This window comes from Lipotes vexillifer, unplaced genomic scaffold, assembly GCF_000442215.2.
Source record: "Lipotes vexillifer unplaced genomic scaffold, Lipotes_vexillifer_v1.1 scaffold2118, whole genome shotgun sequence".
Taxonomy (NCBI): Eukaryota; Metazoa; Chordata; class Mammalia; order Artiodactyla; family Lipotidae; genus Lipotes; species Lipotes vexillifer.
The window spans coordinates 155,752-171,027 of NW_006770692.1; the positions used below are offsets into that span (position 1 = coordinate 155,752).

General features: G+C 35.8%; 1 protein-coding gene and 1 pseudogene across 1 annotated transcript; both read right to left on the reverse strand.

Moving 5' to 3' along the window:
- Positions 1 to 3,768: 3,768 nt before the first annotated feature.
- On the reverse strand, positions 3,769 to 11,231 carry LOC103089202 (transcription factor TFIIIB component B'' homolog). The gene is given in 6 exon segments (XM_082930970.1): positions 3,769 to 3,861; positions 4,358 to 4,410; positions 10,198 to 10,294; positions 10,297 to 10,530; positions 10,532 to 10,561; positions 10,563 to 11,231. Coding segments are annotated over 6 exon segments (1,176 nt in total).
- Positions 11,232 to 11,747: 516 nt separating this feature from the next.
- LOC103089474 (heterogeneous nuclear ribonucleoprotein H3 pseudogene) lies at positions 11,748 to 12,339 on the reverse strand (annotated as a pseudogene).
- Between the last annotated feature and the right edge of the window lie 2,937 nt (positions 12,340 to 15,276).

Sequence of the window (15,276 nt, forward strand, 5' to 3'; positions counted from 1 at the left end):
TTTCTAGATACGTCAATATGCGGCTCATTACTTTATAGGCACAATAGATAAAGACATAGGGTAGTTAAAGTTTTTAATTTGAAAAATAAACTAACATATCACATAATTTATGGGAAATATGCAATGTATTTTATTGACTGCATGTAGAACTTGGAAATATGATTTATATGAATTTGCCATTTCAGCATGATGAATTGATTGTCACATTGCGGATTATGGAATTAGCTGGAAGAACAGATGATTAACCACCACAGACTTTTGGCTAGTGAAGTTTTACCTTCTGATTTTTGCACATTAATAAATCATACTTCAGCATATGGGACGATTTTGGCAATAGAGCCACTATCAATTTAATCATCTCAAACAAGAAACCAATGTGTAAGTTGCAAATGTTGCAGACATGAAAACCAGTTACTAAGAACAATTGAGTATTATTCTTCTAGTCATATTAATTACAGCTGAAACAAACCTTGACGCGCTAATAAAACATAGCACAACTTTACTATTTACTAGGGGGAAAAAAAAGAATCAATATAGCCATTAATTGCATAAATAGCAATAAATACTTTGGCTGCTGTCCAGGAAGTGTACAAACTGAGAGGATTTTTCGTACTGCTGGTTTCATTACACAGATCATAGTCACAGTAAAGCGGGCAGTGGACTGCTGTTCAATAAATTAAATTTAATGTTACTCAATTATGATCATCACGCTCAGATATAATACTAATAGGAATGTCAACCGCGATTACATTTTCAGATTTATGTAAAATGATTCAAATGTTATTTGCTATCCCTCAGATACAAGGTTCATCCGGTTGTTTATGCAGTTGGTCGATATTGATCGTGAACAGCAAGTAGCGTAGCAGGGGCCCAATGGCAGGGATATATAGCATCCCTTGTGCCAGCCACCAGGGTGCCATGCCAAGCACCAGGGGCAGCATGCCAAGTCATCAAGTGGATATCGCACCTCTGCAAAGCTGCCTTGTTGTTTTTTTACAATATTTTTTTTGAATTGTTCACATGTGCCATGAAGAATTCTTGCCAACATTACCCAGCATGAAACAGAAATGAAGGCACAGAAATGTCTTTCTTAGAGAATTCTTTTCAGAGCTAAATGAATCTAGTGAAGACATCAGTGTAGCATCATTATATGTTGTTATGTATGGCTGGGGCTGTGTCATTTAGCAAAGTATCACTCAGTAGGTTGAGCAGCTGGTGTATATGATTTTGTATACCACCTGCAAAAAAAGATGCCCAACCATGCAATCAACCACCTGGCCAAGAGAGGAGGGTAGCTAAACACTACTTTGTTGTTGCGCCCACATTTTCAGAAAGTTTGAGAACATAAACAGACATAGCAGAATGAATATTGTACAAGATAAGGTTTGTTAAAGCTTTTCTGTTCCATAAAGCATATAGTGCCTGCTGTTCAGAGTACTGTTGAACAGATTTGCTTTATTTCTAATGAAGGTGTCTGGGCATTTTCCTGGCACAAATGGAGTAGAATTATATACTTAAAACAATATTTTAGAACAACAACACAATATATCGCCACTTCAATTGCACTGCAACAGATTGGAAAAAATGAAAATAGATATAAACTGAAACTCAGTAATGACTTAGTGTCATTATTATGGGTGAATCATTCATTTAGGAGAATCTTGCCTAGCCTCAAACAACCCGTATGTTTAGCAACTTCCACTGGATGCCTTTCTGCCTAAAACATGTGTTTATTATAATCGTCTCCATGCCATTACTTGTGAGGAAAATACAGGTGGCCTCTTTACTTATTTGGCTGTAAGTGAATATGAGAGTAATTTGATTGTAAACTAATCTTTCTCTCACCAGGCTTTTGATGTCAGCAATGTCAATCTCATTATCTCACTTTTTCACTGGCTCAGCACTAGATCTCTTTCTGTGGCCATGCACCTTTTAAAACTCCAGTCCCTCACTGTTTGACAGATTACTGGAGGAAGAACTAATAACTAGATAAGGGTATTCAATGTGAAACAAAGGGAGTCGCTGCTTACAGACCTAGGTCTCTGGCTCTCATCATCTCTGTGGCTATGAGTTTAATCTCATTAGACTCTCCCTTTGTCTCTTTTTAATATAGAAGGACTGATTTGGGACTTGTTGACTCGATCCCAACTCCTTAAGTAAAAAGTTCTAGGCTTTTGAACACTTATAGAAGTTCTGCTGGGTAATATTAGTTTTTGACTGAGATATCTCTTCATTTTGAGACAGCTTGATTATCCCCTATCTCACTTTTTTTCTCGATCTTTCTCTTAGATTCTCACATGAGAGCTTTTAAAATTATCGTTGCAAATTTAAAAATAGAATTTATTTTATTAAATTAAGTAATTTATTTAAAAATAAAAATAAAATTGTGTGAATATATGGAGGTTTTTGCCAATTACTACAAATTGCACCTTTTTTCCCCTTCTCTTTCCTCTTGGAAAAAGAAAGCAAAGGGGAAGAAAAAATAGAGCTTTTAAAACCTATTAAAAATGTACTGTGATTTATTGTACTATTCATTACAAGTCAAGATGTTCTTGGAACAAAAGAAATGCTTTCTATATACTGAATCATCAAAGAAAAAAGGGTAGTGTGATTTACATATTTCACCAACATCACACTGCTCATGAACAAGGTAAATTTAAAGTTCCAAGAAAAGGAAGAGCTTATTTGTGTCGTAGCTAGGCTGGTACACAGATTTATATTGAAATTAAAATTTTTCATTATACAAATCAATAATAATGTTATTTTGGTACAAGAATTATTGAATTTATTTAACTTGGATAGAAGTAATTTTTAAAATGATGTTTTGTTTCAAAGTCAAAACAATTCTTGCAATAATGGTAAATTAGTTTTGTTAAAATTGATGTAAATACTAATGGAAAATAATATTTTGGTATTTGATTCTGTTATGAAACTTTTAAGTATATTTGGAAAATCTTGGGGGATATGATTCTACTTTCTCAACTATAAGATTTATTATATTTAAACAAATCGAATATTTCTGATGAAAACTTACCATTGGAATTGAGATATGCTGTAAGTGGAAAATCATGCTGGATTTTGAAGAGGTAGTAAAAACAATGTAAAATATATGTTTAATATTTTATATTGATTCTATTTGGAAATGAGAGTATTTTGTACACATTGGATAGATAAAACATAATACTAAAATTCATTTCCCTATTGTTTTTTTACTTTTTATGTGGCTACTAGAAAAGTCAAATTACATATATAGAGTTCACATTACATTTCTATTGGACAGCATAGAGGTCTGACATATTTTCACATCAATAAATTCAACCAATCCAAATCTATGTGTTTTCTTTTATGGTCTTGTATTCTATCAATGACTCTCACACAATATTTTGAAATTTTTTGCCAATATATATCAGCATAATCTCGCATTTCTCATGGTGTGTAAATGCCGGGTCCCCTGGGACATGGCTTGCTGACATCTGACTCTGGTGAAGCCCCTACAGGCGCTGACAGGTGGGGTGGGGGGTTGAAGGCAAGCTAAATCAGATAAATCCTTTAAACTATCAATATTCTCAATATCAGCCTTTAATTCTTTTCCAGTGTGTGCTCCAATTAGTATTTAAGATAACAGAATGCTCTCTGAATATGCTGTAATTTCTCAACCCAGAGCATCTGGCTCTGATTGTCTTTTAGGGCAGTCATAGAAACTTCCTTCTTTCTACTATGCCTTTAGTCAAGAACTTAAGATTAAAAGCCTATCCTGTTATAGCAGCTTTAAACTTTCCAGTGGATGAAACAGTCATTCACTCTCATGGTCTTAGTACATTCTTCATTCTCAGCGCGGTGGTGTGGCAGCATGCATTTGGTCTGCCAAAGGGGAATCAAGAGGGAAAATTTAGGCAACTTATTTGCAACTTTCATGTACAAACTACTGGTACTCTACCTGGAAATAAATGAATATGCTGTTTTCAAGACCAACCAGGCACCAAGCCCAGATTCCAATCACTAGAGTGGTGTTACCAGTTACTATATTATGTGAGTTTCAGTGACAGAATCTACTCTAGATAGTTTAAAAAGAAAGAAATTTAACAGAGGAAATTAATTAGGTGTTTAAAATTGTTGGGTGATATAGTATAGAATCTGGGAACGTACTTCCAGAACAACGTTTCTGAATTGACTTCCCAAAGGAGCTCCAAGCTCTATCACTTCTGAAATCTGGGGAATCAAGAAGCTATCATCACAACTTCAGGCTTCTGGATTACATTGTCACTGTTGGGACCCCAGCTATAAAAGAAATATCCGCCTGAGGTTTTGTGAGCCACCTGCAGTGTTTGTTTATACCACTTTCCAACAAGAAACTTACAACCGGACGAGTCAATCTGTGAGAAGAGGCTGCAGAAATTTTGCCACGAAAGGCTAATAAAAAGAGCATTATTATAAAGCAAGTCTGTACAGAGCAAAAACATTTATTTCAACAGGAAAATATTACAGTTCTAAATTTTTATGAACCTAGTGATGTGTCCTTAAAACACATAGCTCAAAAAGAGATATAATCACAAGGAAAAACAGACAAATGTACCATCATAATAGATAATTTTAATGTACCTCTCTTCAGCAGTTGATAGGTCAAGCAGACAAAAAAATCTGAAAGAACAATGTAATTAACAAGCTTGGTTGGACATATATAATTCTGAAAAGTAATAGTAAAAAGAAGGGTATTTTAAATTAATATAAGATATATGTAAGAGAGAGACAGTATCTCTAACTTCCAACATTATTTGCTATACAAAAATTCTTTGAAAGATTATCCTGGAATAAAGGGCAGTTAGTGCCTTGCTTATAGGAAGTAAAGAAATTCAAAAGACTCCTAGAGAATTTTCTCTCAACAATGACCCCGCTGAAAGATGGCAGTTTCAGATTGTTTTAGTCATAGCATCAAATGTAATGTATATGTTGCCTCTGAGATCCTAAAAGACTTACCACAAGTATTTTGACTTTTTTCTTTCTCCTTAGGAGCATACAAGTGCACCAACTTGTCTTTCACCTTTGAGGGGATAACGGTATTGCGGTAGTGTTTAGAATTCTCTCTTTACCTTCGCCCTTGCCAAAATTCCCCGGCTCGCTGACTTTGGGCTTGGCCGCTTAACCTGTTTTGTACAGTGGAAGGTAAGCTCACTTTAAATATGCTTGTATGGACTTGACTGGTTTTGCCTTGCCCTCTAGCTATCCTGCTCTGCACCTTGAAAAATAAAAACATCATAAATAACGATTGCTTCTTCAGCTTTAGTCCTGAAATGAAAGCTATAAAGAGCTGATCTGAGCCTGATCTACAGCCTGAAACAGAGATATTACACCCACCTCACAGGGTGCAAGAAAGAAATGTGTGTGTAGTAGACCACTGAGATTTTAGAACTCTTTTTATGCAGAATATGTTGTTATGTCCCAGACCACTGGACATCCAAAATATTTATTTAGGTACAGATTCCTGAGTTTTCGTGGGAATTAGCTCCTATGTTGCTCCAAATAAGGAATTTTTCAGAAACTTTTCTCCCAAACTGGGTGTGACTTTCAGTGCTCAAATCTAGTTCCTTACTTGGAATCTGTGTGACATTTCTCTTCACCTCAGTCATACGCATATGAGAACTAAAACCTGTGCCTGTGAATTGTAGCTCCCTAAGCAGGGATACTAAATTGCAACCTTAAGACCTCCTAATTAAAAGGGGGAATTCACTAACAATATCTGTTACAATGAAGATTTTAAAATTGCTAAGCCAGTTCCTGGGTGATTGCTTCAAGTTCTAAATTGAAAATCTTCTAATCTTCCAATTCAAACTAGAAACATTTTATTTCCAAACTGTTTTCATATGCCCCTTTATATTTAAAAGTATTACTACAAGAATACCATAAAATAATCAAGAAGAGAATATTAGTAGCTCCATTTTACATATAAAGAACAATGAGGAATCAAATTATAAACTGATAAGAAAAGTAACATGCTAAAGTTTGTTTCAACGTGAGCATGGGAAATGTTCCTTAGATATTGGGAAATTTTCTTTTTTTAGAAAACCACTCTGTCAATAGAGAAAACTCTAATTTTCAAATAACATTTTGAGAAAAATGTATCTGAATGAAACTTATTTATGGTTACATAAAAGACCTCAATTTTCTGAAATAATCTCATTGTAACGTATTTTTTGTGATAGCCTGGAGTTTACAAATATGTATATATATATTAAGATATATATATATATGTATACATATATATATCTTGAGAATTTTCAAAAGGTTAATAAATATTCATTATGTATGACCTAAAGAGCTCAGATAAATTAAGGATAATTGACTTGTAAGTAACTAATATCAGTAAGGACCCACCTGCTATTACTTAATCATACCGTATTCTACAACAAAACAGCCATGCAAGGGTCATTACTGATAAGAATGTCAAATTGGCCGATTTAATGCTACTCAGGGCTTACTTTATCTATATAACTGTCTCAGATAAGAATTGCAAGCTAATAATAATTACATTAGTGTCAGAAGTGTAGGGGACACCTATGGTTTATTTAGTAGGGAAAGATAGTTTTAATGTTCTAAATAGAATTTTACTGTCTATTTTGAGATAGTTAAAATAGCATATGTAAAATATTCAACCACCCATTAATGGTTGATATCTGAGAAATACAAAAGTACTTGAAATATTTTAATGTCTACTGCTACCTCAGCCCAACTGCTTGTCAAAGGGTATGTGATGGTGTAAATATATTACTGATACATCTAAATAAAGTTACTATATTTTCATGAAGTAAAATTTAAATGTGTCATTTTTTTTTAAGTTACAAATCATTTATACTTCTGTGGATTTAAAACATTTACTCCTTTTGCTAGCACGTTGCATTCTCTAAATTCATTTGTCTAAGGGAAAAATCTTTATAGAAGTAAATTTGTAATCATAAGCATCAAAATAATGTGTTTTATGTATAATTATCATTTTCAGATAATACGCACGCACACTCAAAATCTGTGTTTGACACTGAGCCATCAGAATCAATGATGGAACAGTAAAAAATACAGAAAACTGAGTACAACCTCAAAGCTATTTTTAAAAGTGGAGCCTTGCCATCTGTATATTTTTAAGTTCCTAATTTTTCAAAGGCGATTAAGAGTCTCCAGTATATGCATTACTCTAGTGAACAAAGAAATAAGCACCTTAAAAATATCTGGGGCTTCCCTGGTGGTGCAGTGGTTAAGAATCTGCCTGCCAACACAGGGGACACGAGTTCGTGTCCTGGTCCGGGAAGATCCCACACGCCACGGAGCAACTAAGTCCGTGCGCCACAACTACTGAGCCTGTGCTCTAGAGCTGGCAAGGCATAACTACTGAAGCCCACATGCCACAACTACTGAAGCCTGTGTGCCTACAGCCTGTGCTCGGCAACGAGAGAAGCCACGGCAACGAGAAGCCCTCACACCGCAACGAAGAGTAGCCCCCGCTCACCGCAACTAGAGAAAGCCCGCGCGCAGCAACGAAGACACAATGCAGCCAAAAAATAAATAAATAAATAAATAAAATGAATCTAAAAATAAAATCTGTCACCACCACAACAATAATAATTTTTTGGTTTTGAAACATGTCTTTAAAATGTTTTTAACATTTTGTTATAACAATTTGTTATTACATCTTCATTCATAGTAGAAACCTTTATAGAACAGCAGCAAATATACAAAAAGAGACTTCATATAAGCATGTGATCAATTGACCGTTAGCATGAATCTATGCTAACTAATCTAGCATAGCAGTGAGTAGGAACTGTAGAGCACCTTTGGAGAGCTTCTCTTTTCTATATGGAATGAAAACTTTTGGAGTTGATGACCAAAGGAGATTTTGCTCCCATTGTTACATTAGATAATATGTCAATCGTTAGAAAGACTAAACGCAAAGATGTCTAAAGCAACCCATTTTAGCTTTATATCTTTTGTTTGAAGCTCAGCTTTTCAAATCTGTTAGAACAACTGGTCAAACTGACAGGAACATGCCTAGCCAGGAACCACCAAGTAACAGAGCAGCATATGGACACTGTGCTTTATAATTCACAAAGCATTTTACCACACATGATCTCATTTCTTCCTCACACCAACCCAGATACATTGGTAGGTCAAATATTATATTCTGCAAGTTCAAAGGTAGAAGCAGAATGAGAGAATTTAAGTGATTCTCACGTGGACACACAGTTTATGGTAGCAGATTCAGGATGTAGACAAAAGTTTTCAAATATTAAGTATAGACTTCTTTCTGTTACATGTGCTCTTGTGAGAAGGTTGAAAATATATATTTCATCAAGATTTAATGTATATCATAATTTTGTTAAATGTCAAATATGTGAAAATTCTTCTAGATGAATTCATCCTGACTATGAACTTATTTTGCATTTAGATCAGTCAACATCCTGAAATATCTATTCCGCAGGGCATGATGGGGTCAAATGAGTATACAATGGGCTTCCTACTTGGATGGTAATTATGTTAGTGGTATGATAAACCATATAGGGAGTAGGATAACTTGCATCCTTTTAACAAACAAATATTGGAAATAGTTCTAAAAGCAAACAATGAACATGGTAGAAGATAAAGACCTAGGTGTTTCTCTGTAAGTGTGTGCATGTGTATACATTTTTTCTCACTTACATGGTGCCTGATATGCCAAGTTCCAACTGAATCCCCGAAATGCAATAAAACAGTGAAGATTACTATTCATTACTACTCCTCCATTCAAGAAGCTTAGAATCTAGTAATGGACACCAATATTAATCAAATAAGTATTTTCCATTCAAGTATTCATTCATTCAGGTACTATTTAAAGAACCTTATGAATGAGAAGTTATTCTCAGTGCTGCAGATAAGGTTGTATAAATATAGTTGCCATTGCACAGATATGAAGTGATAGAACTGGGACACCATACATCCTGCAAATGGAACACACAACTCCATCTACCTGAAAGCAGAGGTCTTGTGAACAATTAACCATGTCCCGACCCTTCTTCATCTATCTAGAAAATGCCAACTGAAGCTAGAAATTTATTTGAAGTTTCTTATTTAGTTCAAAAATATATGCAATTTTGCATTATTTAATAATATATAAATATGTATTTATACCATATAGCAACAACTTATTACTAATATACTGTAATACGATGAAGACATTAGTTTTCACTTGGTCCCAGCGTTTTGTTTTTTGTTTTTTGTTTTCGGTACACGGGCCTCTCAGTGCTGTGTCCTCTCCCGTTGCGGAGCACAGGCTCTGGACGCGCAGGCTCAGAGGCCATGGCTCACGGGCCCAGCCACTCCGCGGTATGTGGGATCTTCCCGGACCAGGGCACGAACCTGTGTCCCCTGCATCGGCAGACGGACTCTCAACCCCTGTGCCACCAGGGAAGCCCGGCCCCAGTGTTTTTAGTAAAATTGATTATTGGAGCAGATGTTCTACTGAGACTTGTTTGGGGAATGGTAAGCAATTATTTCAGCTGCAGCATTATTTTAAAATATTTTAAAAATAAAACTAAAACTGGAGATACAGATAAGAAACTGTTCTGAAGACCCACGAATGCAACAGCAAAGTAATATTGTATTTAGAGAGGACTTATTACGTTCTTGTTCACATTATTAGAGCTATTAATATCTACCTTGCAGAAGAGTAATGAGATCATCTAGGTAAATGTACCTTTCAAAGTATAGAACATATAATAGGAAATCAACAAATATTAAGATATATATTCTTTTAAAAATTTTATTTTATTATTAATTATTTATTTTAATTATTAATTTATTAATAATAAAATTTTATTATTATTATATTTTATTATTTTTAAAAAATTTATTTATTTGTTTCTTTTATTTTTGGTTGTGGTGGGTCTTCATTGCTGCACGCAGGCTTTCTCTAGTTGTGGTGAGCAGGGGCTACTGTTCGTTATGGTGCACGGGTTTCTCACTGCAGTGGCTTCTCTTGTTGTGGAGCACAGGCTCTAGGCATACAGGCTTCAATAGTTGTGGCACGTGGGCTCAGTAGTTTTTGCTTGCGGGCTCTAGAGCGCAGGCACAGTAGTTGTGGCACACGGGCTTACTTGCTCCGTGGCATGTGGGATCTTCCCGGACCAGGGCTTGAACCCGTGTCCCCTGCATTGGCAAGCAGATTCTTAACCACTGCACCACCAGAGAAGCCCTTAATTTCTATCCTGGTTCTGTGAGTAAAAAACTGTCCAATCATAGAAAAGTCAGTTCCTACCATGCTGATGGCTAAAAAAAACACATATCTGTTTCTTTATTTGACCATGGTTTAGAGTAATAGTTTTTCCTAAAGCTGGAGTATGTAGTTGTAGAACCACGCTCAAATATGGGGTCATTTTCCTCAACAACACAGGGGGCTTTCGTCCTTAAAACTTCTACAGTTAAACTTTCTTCATCCAAAATAATAGAACCATCTTCTGCCACTTTTAGACGAGGAACCAGCAATGGCCCATCATCCATCTCCTCTTCTATTTCTTTCATTATCTTCACCATCAGGAGTACTCTTAACCTTCTTGCTCTCTTGTCTGGACTGGTGTCAATGATTTTTCAGTTTTCTTTTCTTGCTCCAGTGAAGAACTCATTGGATTGTTATCTGGCAGGTAATATATGAAGTCTCTCATAGTCATTTTGGAACGATCTGGTGGCCTCTGACTTTCATTTACAGCATATTTGTTTTTCCATTGCTTCTTCTCTTTCCTCAATTCTTCTTTTAACATTTCTCTCAGTTTCTGGGCTTTATATATTCGGTATCTGTCTGAGCATGGCTGTTTCTCTTTTGTTAGAACAGGGTGTGTCCGTGGAGCTTCCTGATTAACTGTAGACAAAGGATGAGGTTCTGAAGGAACACTGACACTAGGTTTAACCAGACTAAAAGTAGTTGATACTCGCTTTCTTCTCTGTGAAACGGTAGAGGAAGATTTACTGGATTCTTCAACATCCTTCCCACCATCTGTCTTTTCATCACTGCTCTTGGGAGCCCTTTCTCGGGGCTCCGCTTCCCCGCAATCCACCGGGGGCACATCTGTGGATTCCGCTGGCTTCGGGACAGAGGCCGCTGCAGGCTTCGGCGGCCTGGGAGCCTCTCGTTCACGCTGTGGATTGGGGGCGGTGGAGCCCCTGGGGCCTGCTCCAGGCCTGACATTGGGCTTCACGCTAAGGCGTTCCCTGCGGAACATGGCGGAGCCAGGGGCCCGGGGAGGCGACTCCACGGCCGCTCTCAACCCCGAGCCCCGGCCGCTGCTGGGAGAGGGCTTTAGGAACTACGCCATTCCCACAAAGCCACACCAACAGCCCAGCGGGCAGTTACCGCAGTTTCACGCCCCCGCCGCCGCCTCTTCTTCATGACCCTGCTACACTAATAGCTAAGTTTCCCCCGGTACCTTGTTCAAGATATATATTCTTGACTGCTTTTACAGTAGTTCAGTTTAGAAGTAATGAGGGCCATATAACATACATCTTTTCTTTTTTTTATATGAAATTTTACTTTTAAGTCAAAGTATGCAATAATTAAAACGTACAGAAAAATATTTTTCATCACAACCTGTTGCTTTGTCAAATAATACTTTGAAAACATATTCCTTCAGTCAGTATAAAGTTCCTAAAATATAAAAGAAGTTAAATCTGTAAGAAAGCTTAGTAGACCAGATGCTGTGGTCAGAACTCTGTACATTTGGTGGCTATGCTTCAGTACATCACACACCATTCACCTCATTCTTGCCATCTTGCCCATGGTAACCTTCACTGCATCCACCACCACCTAAGCCATCAGGAATACTGAATCTTCCATTGTAAGTTGTTCATCATTCCCATTCTCCCAATAGATACATAATCTCCCTTTTTTTACATTCCATCTCTGCCATAGCATCCCATTCCAGAATCTCCCATTCCAAAGCCACCTTAGGACTAGAATTCAAGAAGAATTCAATGTATTGATGTTGTATGTTATTCATATCTTTAGACATGGCAAGCTACTGCAACTTCATGTGTCATAAACTGTACATCTGCTTCTCTGGTTGCTCTGCCATCAGCTCCAGTATCAGTATAAACTAGTATTGGATTTAGTGCTGGGAAGAAATTAGCAATGTCATCTTCAGTTGAACGAAAATGTAATCTTCTCATATATACAATATGACCACCATGAAAATCTGAATTTACATCAGCAGCTCTACCATAGCCTGGAACTCCCATACCTCTTCCGTCTCTCATTCTATCATCAAAGCCATCATGCCCATAACCAGAATTATTATAGCCACCATAGTCATCACAACCTCCATAACCAGGGTATTAGGGAAGAAAAAGGACAGATGCCAGAGATAAAACAAATATATTATTTTTGTCATCCATCTCCCACCCCCGGCACAGCATGATAGCTTTGATGAATATTTGTTCTGGAATCACCCCTTCCATCTCACTGGTAATTTTACATAGCCAGAAAAAGCTGCCGAAATGTTAAAATATGAAGTATGAAAATATGACAGATAGTAAGCAGGATAGTGTTAATGAGATATACAACCCTACAAAATTTTGATACAAATATAAAATGGTCTTTGACAGTTATTTTAAAAAATAAAATTGCAATTCTTTACTAAGAGAGAATATAGTTGGACTTTTGAAGTCAGTGCAGCAATCAGGTTGCACAGGGTTTGAACTCCTGTGCGTCACATAACTCAATGTTTTAGAAACCTGGATTGAGTCTTGTCTTTTATTTTTTATAATATTTTATATTTTATACTACTGGGATCATCTAACTTACTCATATCTAGGCTCAAGCAGCATTATTTCTCCAATATTTCTCCATCCTTCATATATAAATATATGTAGTATATATACACACACACACATATATATATATAGTTTTTTTTTCTTTTTTTTGCTGTACTCGGGCCTCTCACTCTTGTGGCCTCTCCCGTTGTGGAGCACAGGCTCTGGACACACAGGCTCAGCGGCCATGGCTCACGGGCCCAGCCGCTCCGCGGCATGTGGGATCCTCCCGAACCGGGGCACAAACGCTTGTCCCCTGAATCGGCAGGCGGACTCTCAACCACTGCACCACCAGGGAAGCCCACACACATATATATATATATTATTGGTTTCCCTTCTAACATTTTTAGAACATTGGTATTTTGTTCTCTTCATTTGATTTTCTCTTACTATGTGGCTCCAGATTTTACCTTTAATCTCAAATTATCCTATTAGAGGAGAGAACAAAGAATTCGAATATCTTTCCTTTTTGCCACTTTAGATTTCCAAATGAACAATAGTTTACAAGAACTCAGGTACTGGAACTTAAGCAGAATCCATTAATTTCTCAAAGAAAGTTTCCTTCATATGAGAAAGCTCTTCCTCTTATCTCTAAAAATTGGTGTCCTCAATATTTTGGAGACCAACATAGAGCAAAAGGGTACAGAGCATTTTCTAAAATTGAGTTTTGTGTGTGTGTGTGTGTGTGTGTGTGTGTGTGTGTGTGGCGTGTGTGGTGTGTCATGTGTGCATACACGCATGTACTCATTTGTGCCTCTTTGGGGTGGTAAAATATTTTCTTTCTCCTTTACAAATAAAAATGTCTTATTCTAAAGAAGATAAATAAACTATCAAATGCAATGTGATGTTTTTGTTAAAATAATAAGCAACAGAAGCGGACAGAAATAAATATTTCTCACGGAGGTAAAATATATACAACTATAAAATCATAAATATACTGGGGAATTATAATATGAATTTGTAAATTGTATGCAAATAGCTTGAAACCAGATCTATAAAGACATAAATAAAGCAACAAGACTGAAAGGTTTATATGTTGAATTGTTTATAGAGTAGCACAAACATTTTTCTTTTTTAATTGGCAATTAATTTTCGGCAGCCATCTAGGTACTTTCATGTCAAATTACTTTTCTTACACTAAACAAGATTAGGCATCCAAGCAGCAAAGCACTTACATGAAAAGTGAGAAACTGTCAAGTAGATATTTTCCACCTATAACCAATTAAAATGTTTCTTTTTTGATGAATGACTGTGGTAATTTCACATTGTGTATTTTTACCTAAGTACGTACCTATGTAACATCTCAGTTCACAAGGGTTAAAAAAGATGTGTGTTGATATTTCTGCTATGTCTTTCACACAATTTACCTTTAGAATGAAACGAAGGAGCATTTAAAAAAAAAACAGCTTTCTTATGCTACTGCACACAAAAATACATCAACAGTACATGTATATGTATGTTTAACTGTATATATATATGTAAAAGTGTGAGTAAGTATATATACATATACTTGTTTTTAAGCAATGATTAAACTTCCAGAAATATTTCCATCAAATGATTTTTAGCCTCTCGGTTTCTTGTAGATTATCATTTTACATTGAAATGTAAAGATGCCTGTATTTAAAAATTAGAACCCTGACACATAAGGTAAAAAAGTAATGTATTATTGATAATCTTCGAGTAAATGACATAAAAAGGAAAATATTGATTTTTTGGAAGATGTCTCATTTCTCTTACTTCACGGAAGACTGATGCAGTTTCATGAGCCTGTCAATATTATTTGAATTAATGCATATTCCTTACTATTGATTGCTTTAACAGTGATTGTCATAGCTGATTTATGGGCACTTATGCCTGTTAAATATTTTAAGAAGTAAATATCAGATTTGTATATATAAGTAGATTGACTTGAATAAACAACAGGGTTGGATGTTAACATTACGCCTTTTGATTTAATCCATATTATACTACATTATGCAAGATGTAGTTTTAAGATAGCAGCAAAAATTCACTAAAAGTTGATATTAGATCACACTGCTTACTAGAATTAAGTGCAGAATTCTCTCTAAGAATAAAAAAAATTTAAATTTGAGGTAACAATTCTCATGACGTGGAAATTTATCTAACATCTATGAGAAAAATCAAACAAAAATATAAAATTTGTCTATCCTTTTACTATACTTAAAATGGATTTGTTCCTATTGCTTAGAATAGATCAGAATATAGGATTATAATTCTTAGTTTCAGTTTGCTATGGTGACTGATACCTAATATTTCCCAAATAGTTGAGAGAAGGTGTGATGAAGTGGGAAGCAAAGAGGGGGTCTATATATATATATGTCATTCTACATTTAGCATGAGCATCTATCTCTGACTTGAGATATGATATATAATAACATAGTTATTTACCAAGGAAACTACTTTAAAAAATTATTGAAGTATCATATATGTACCATAAAT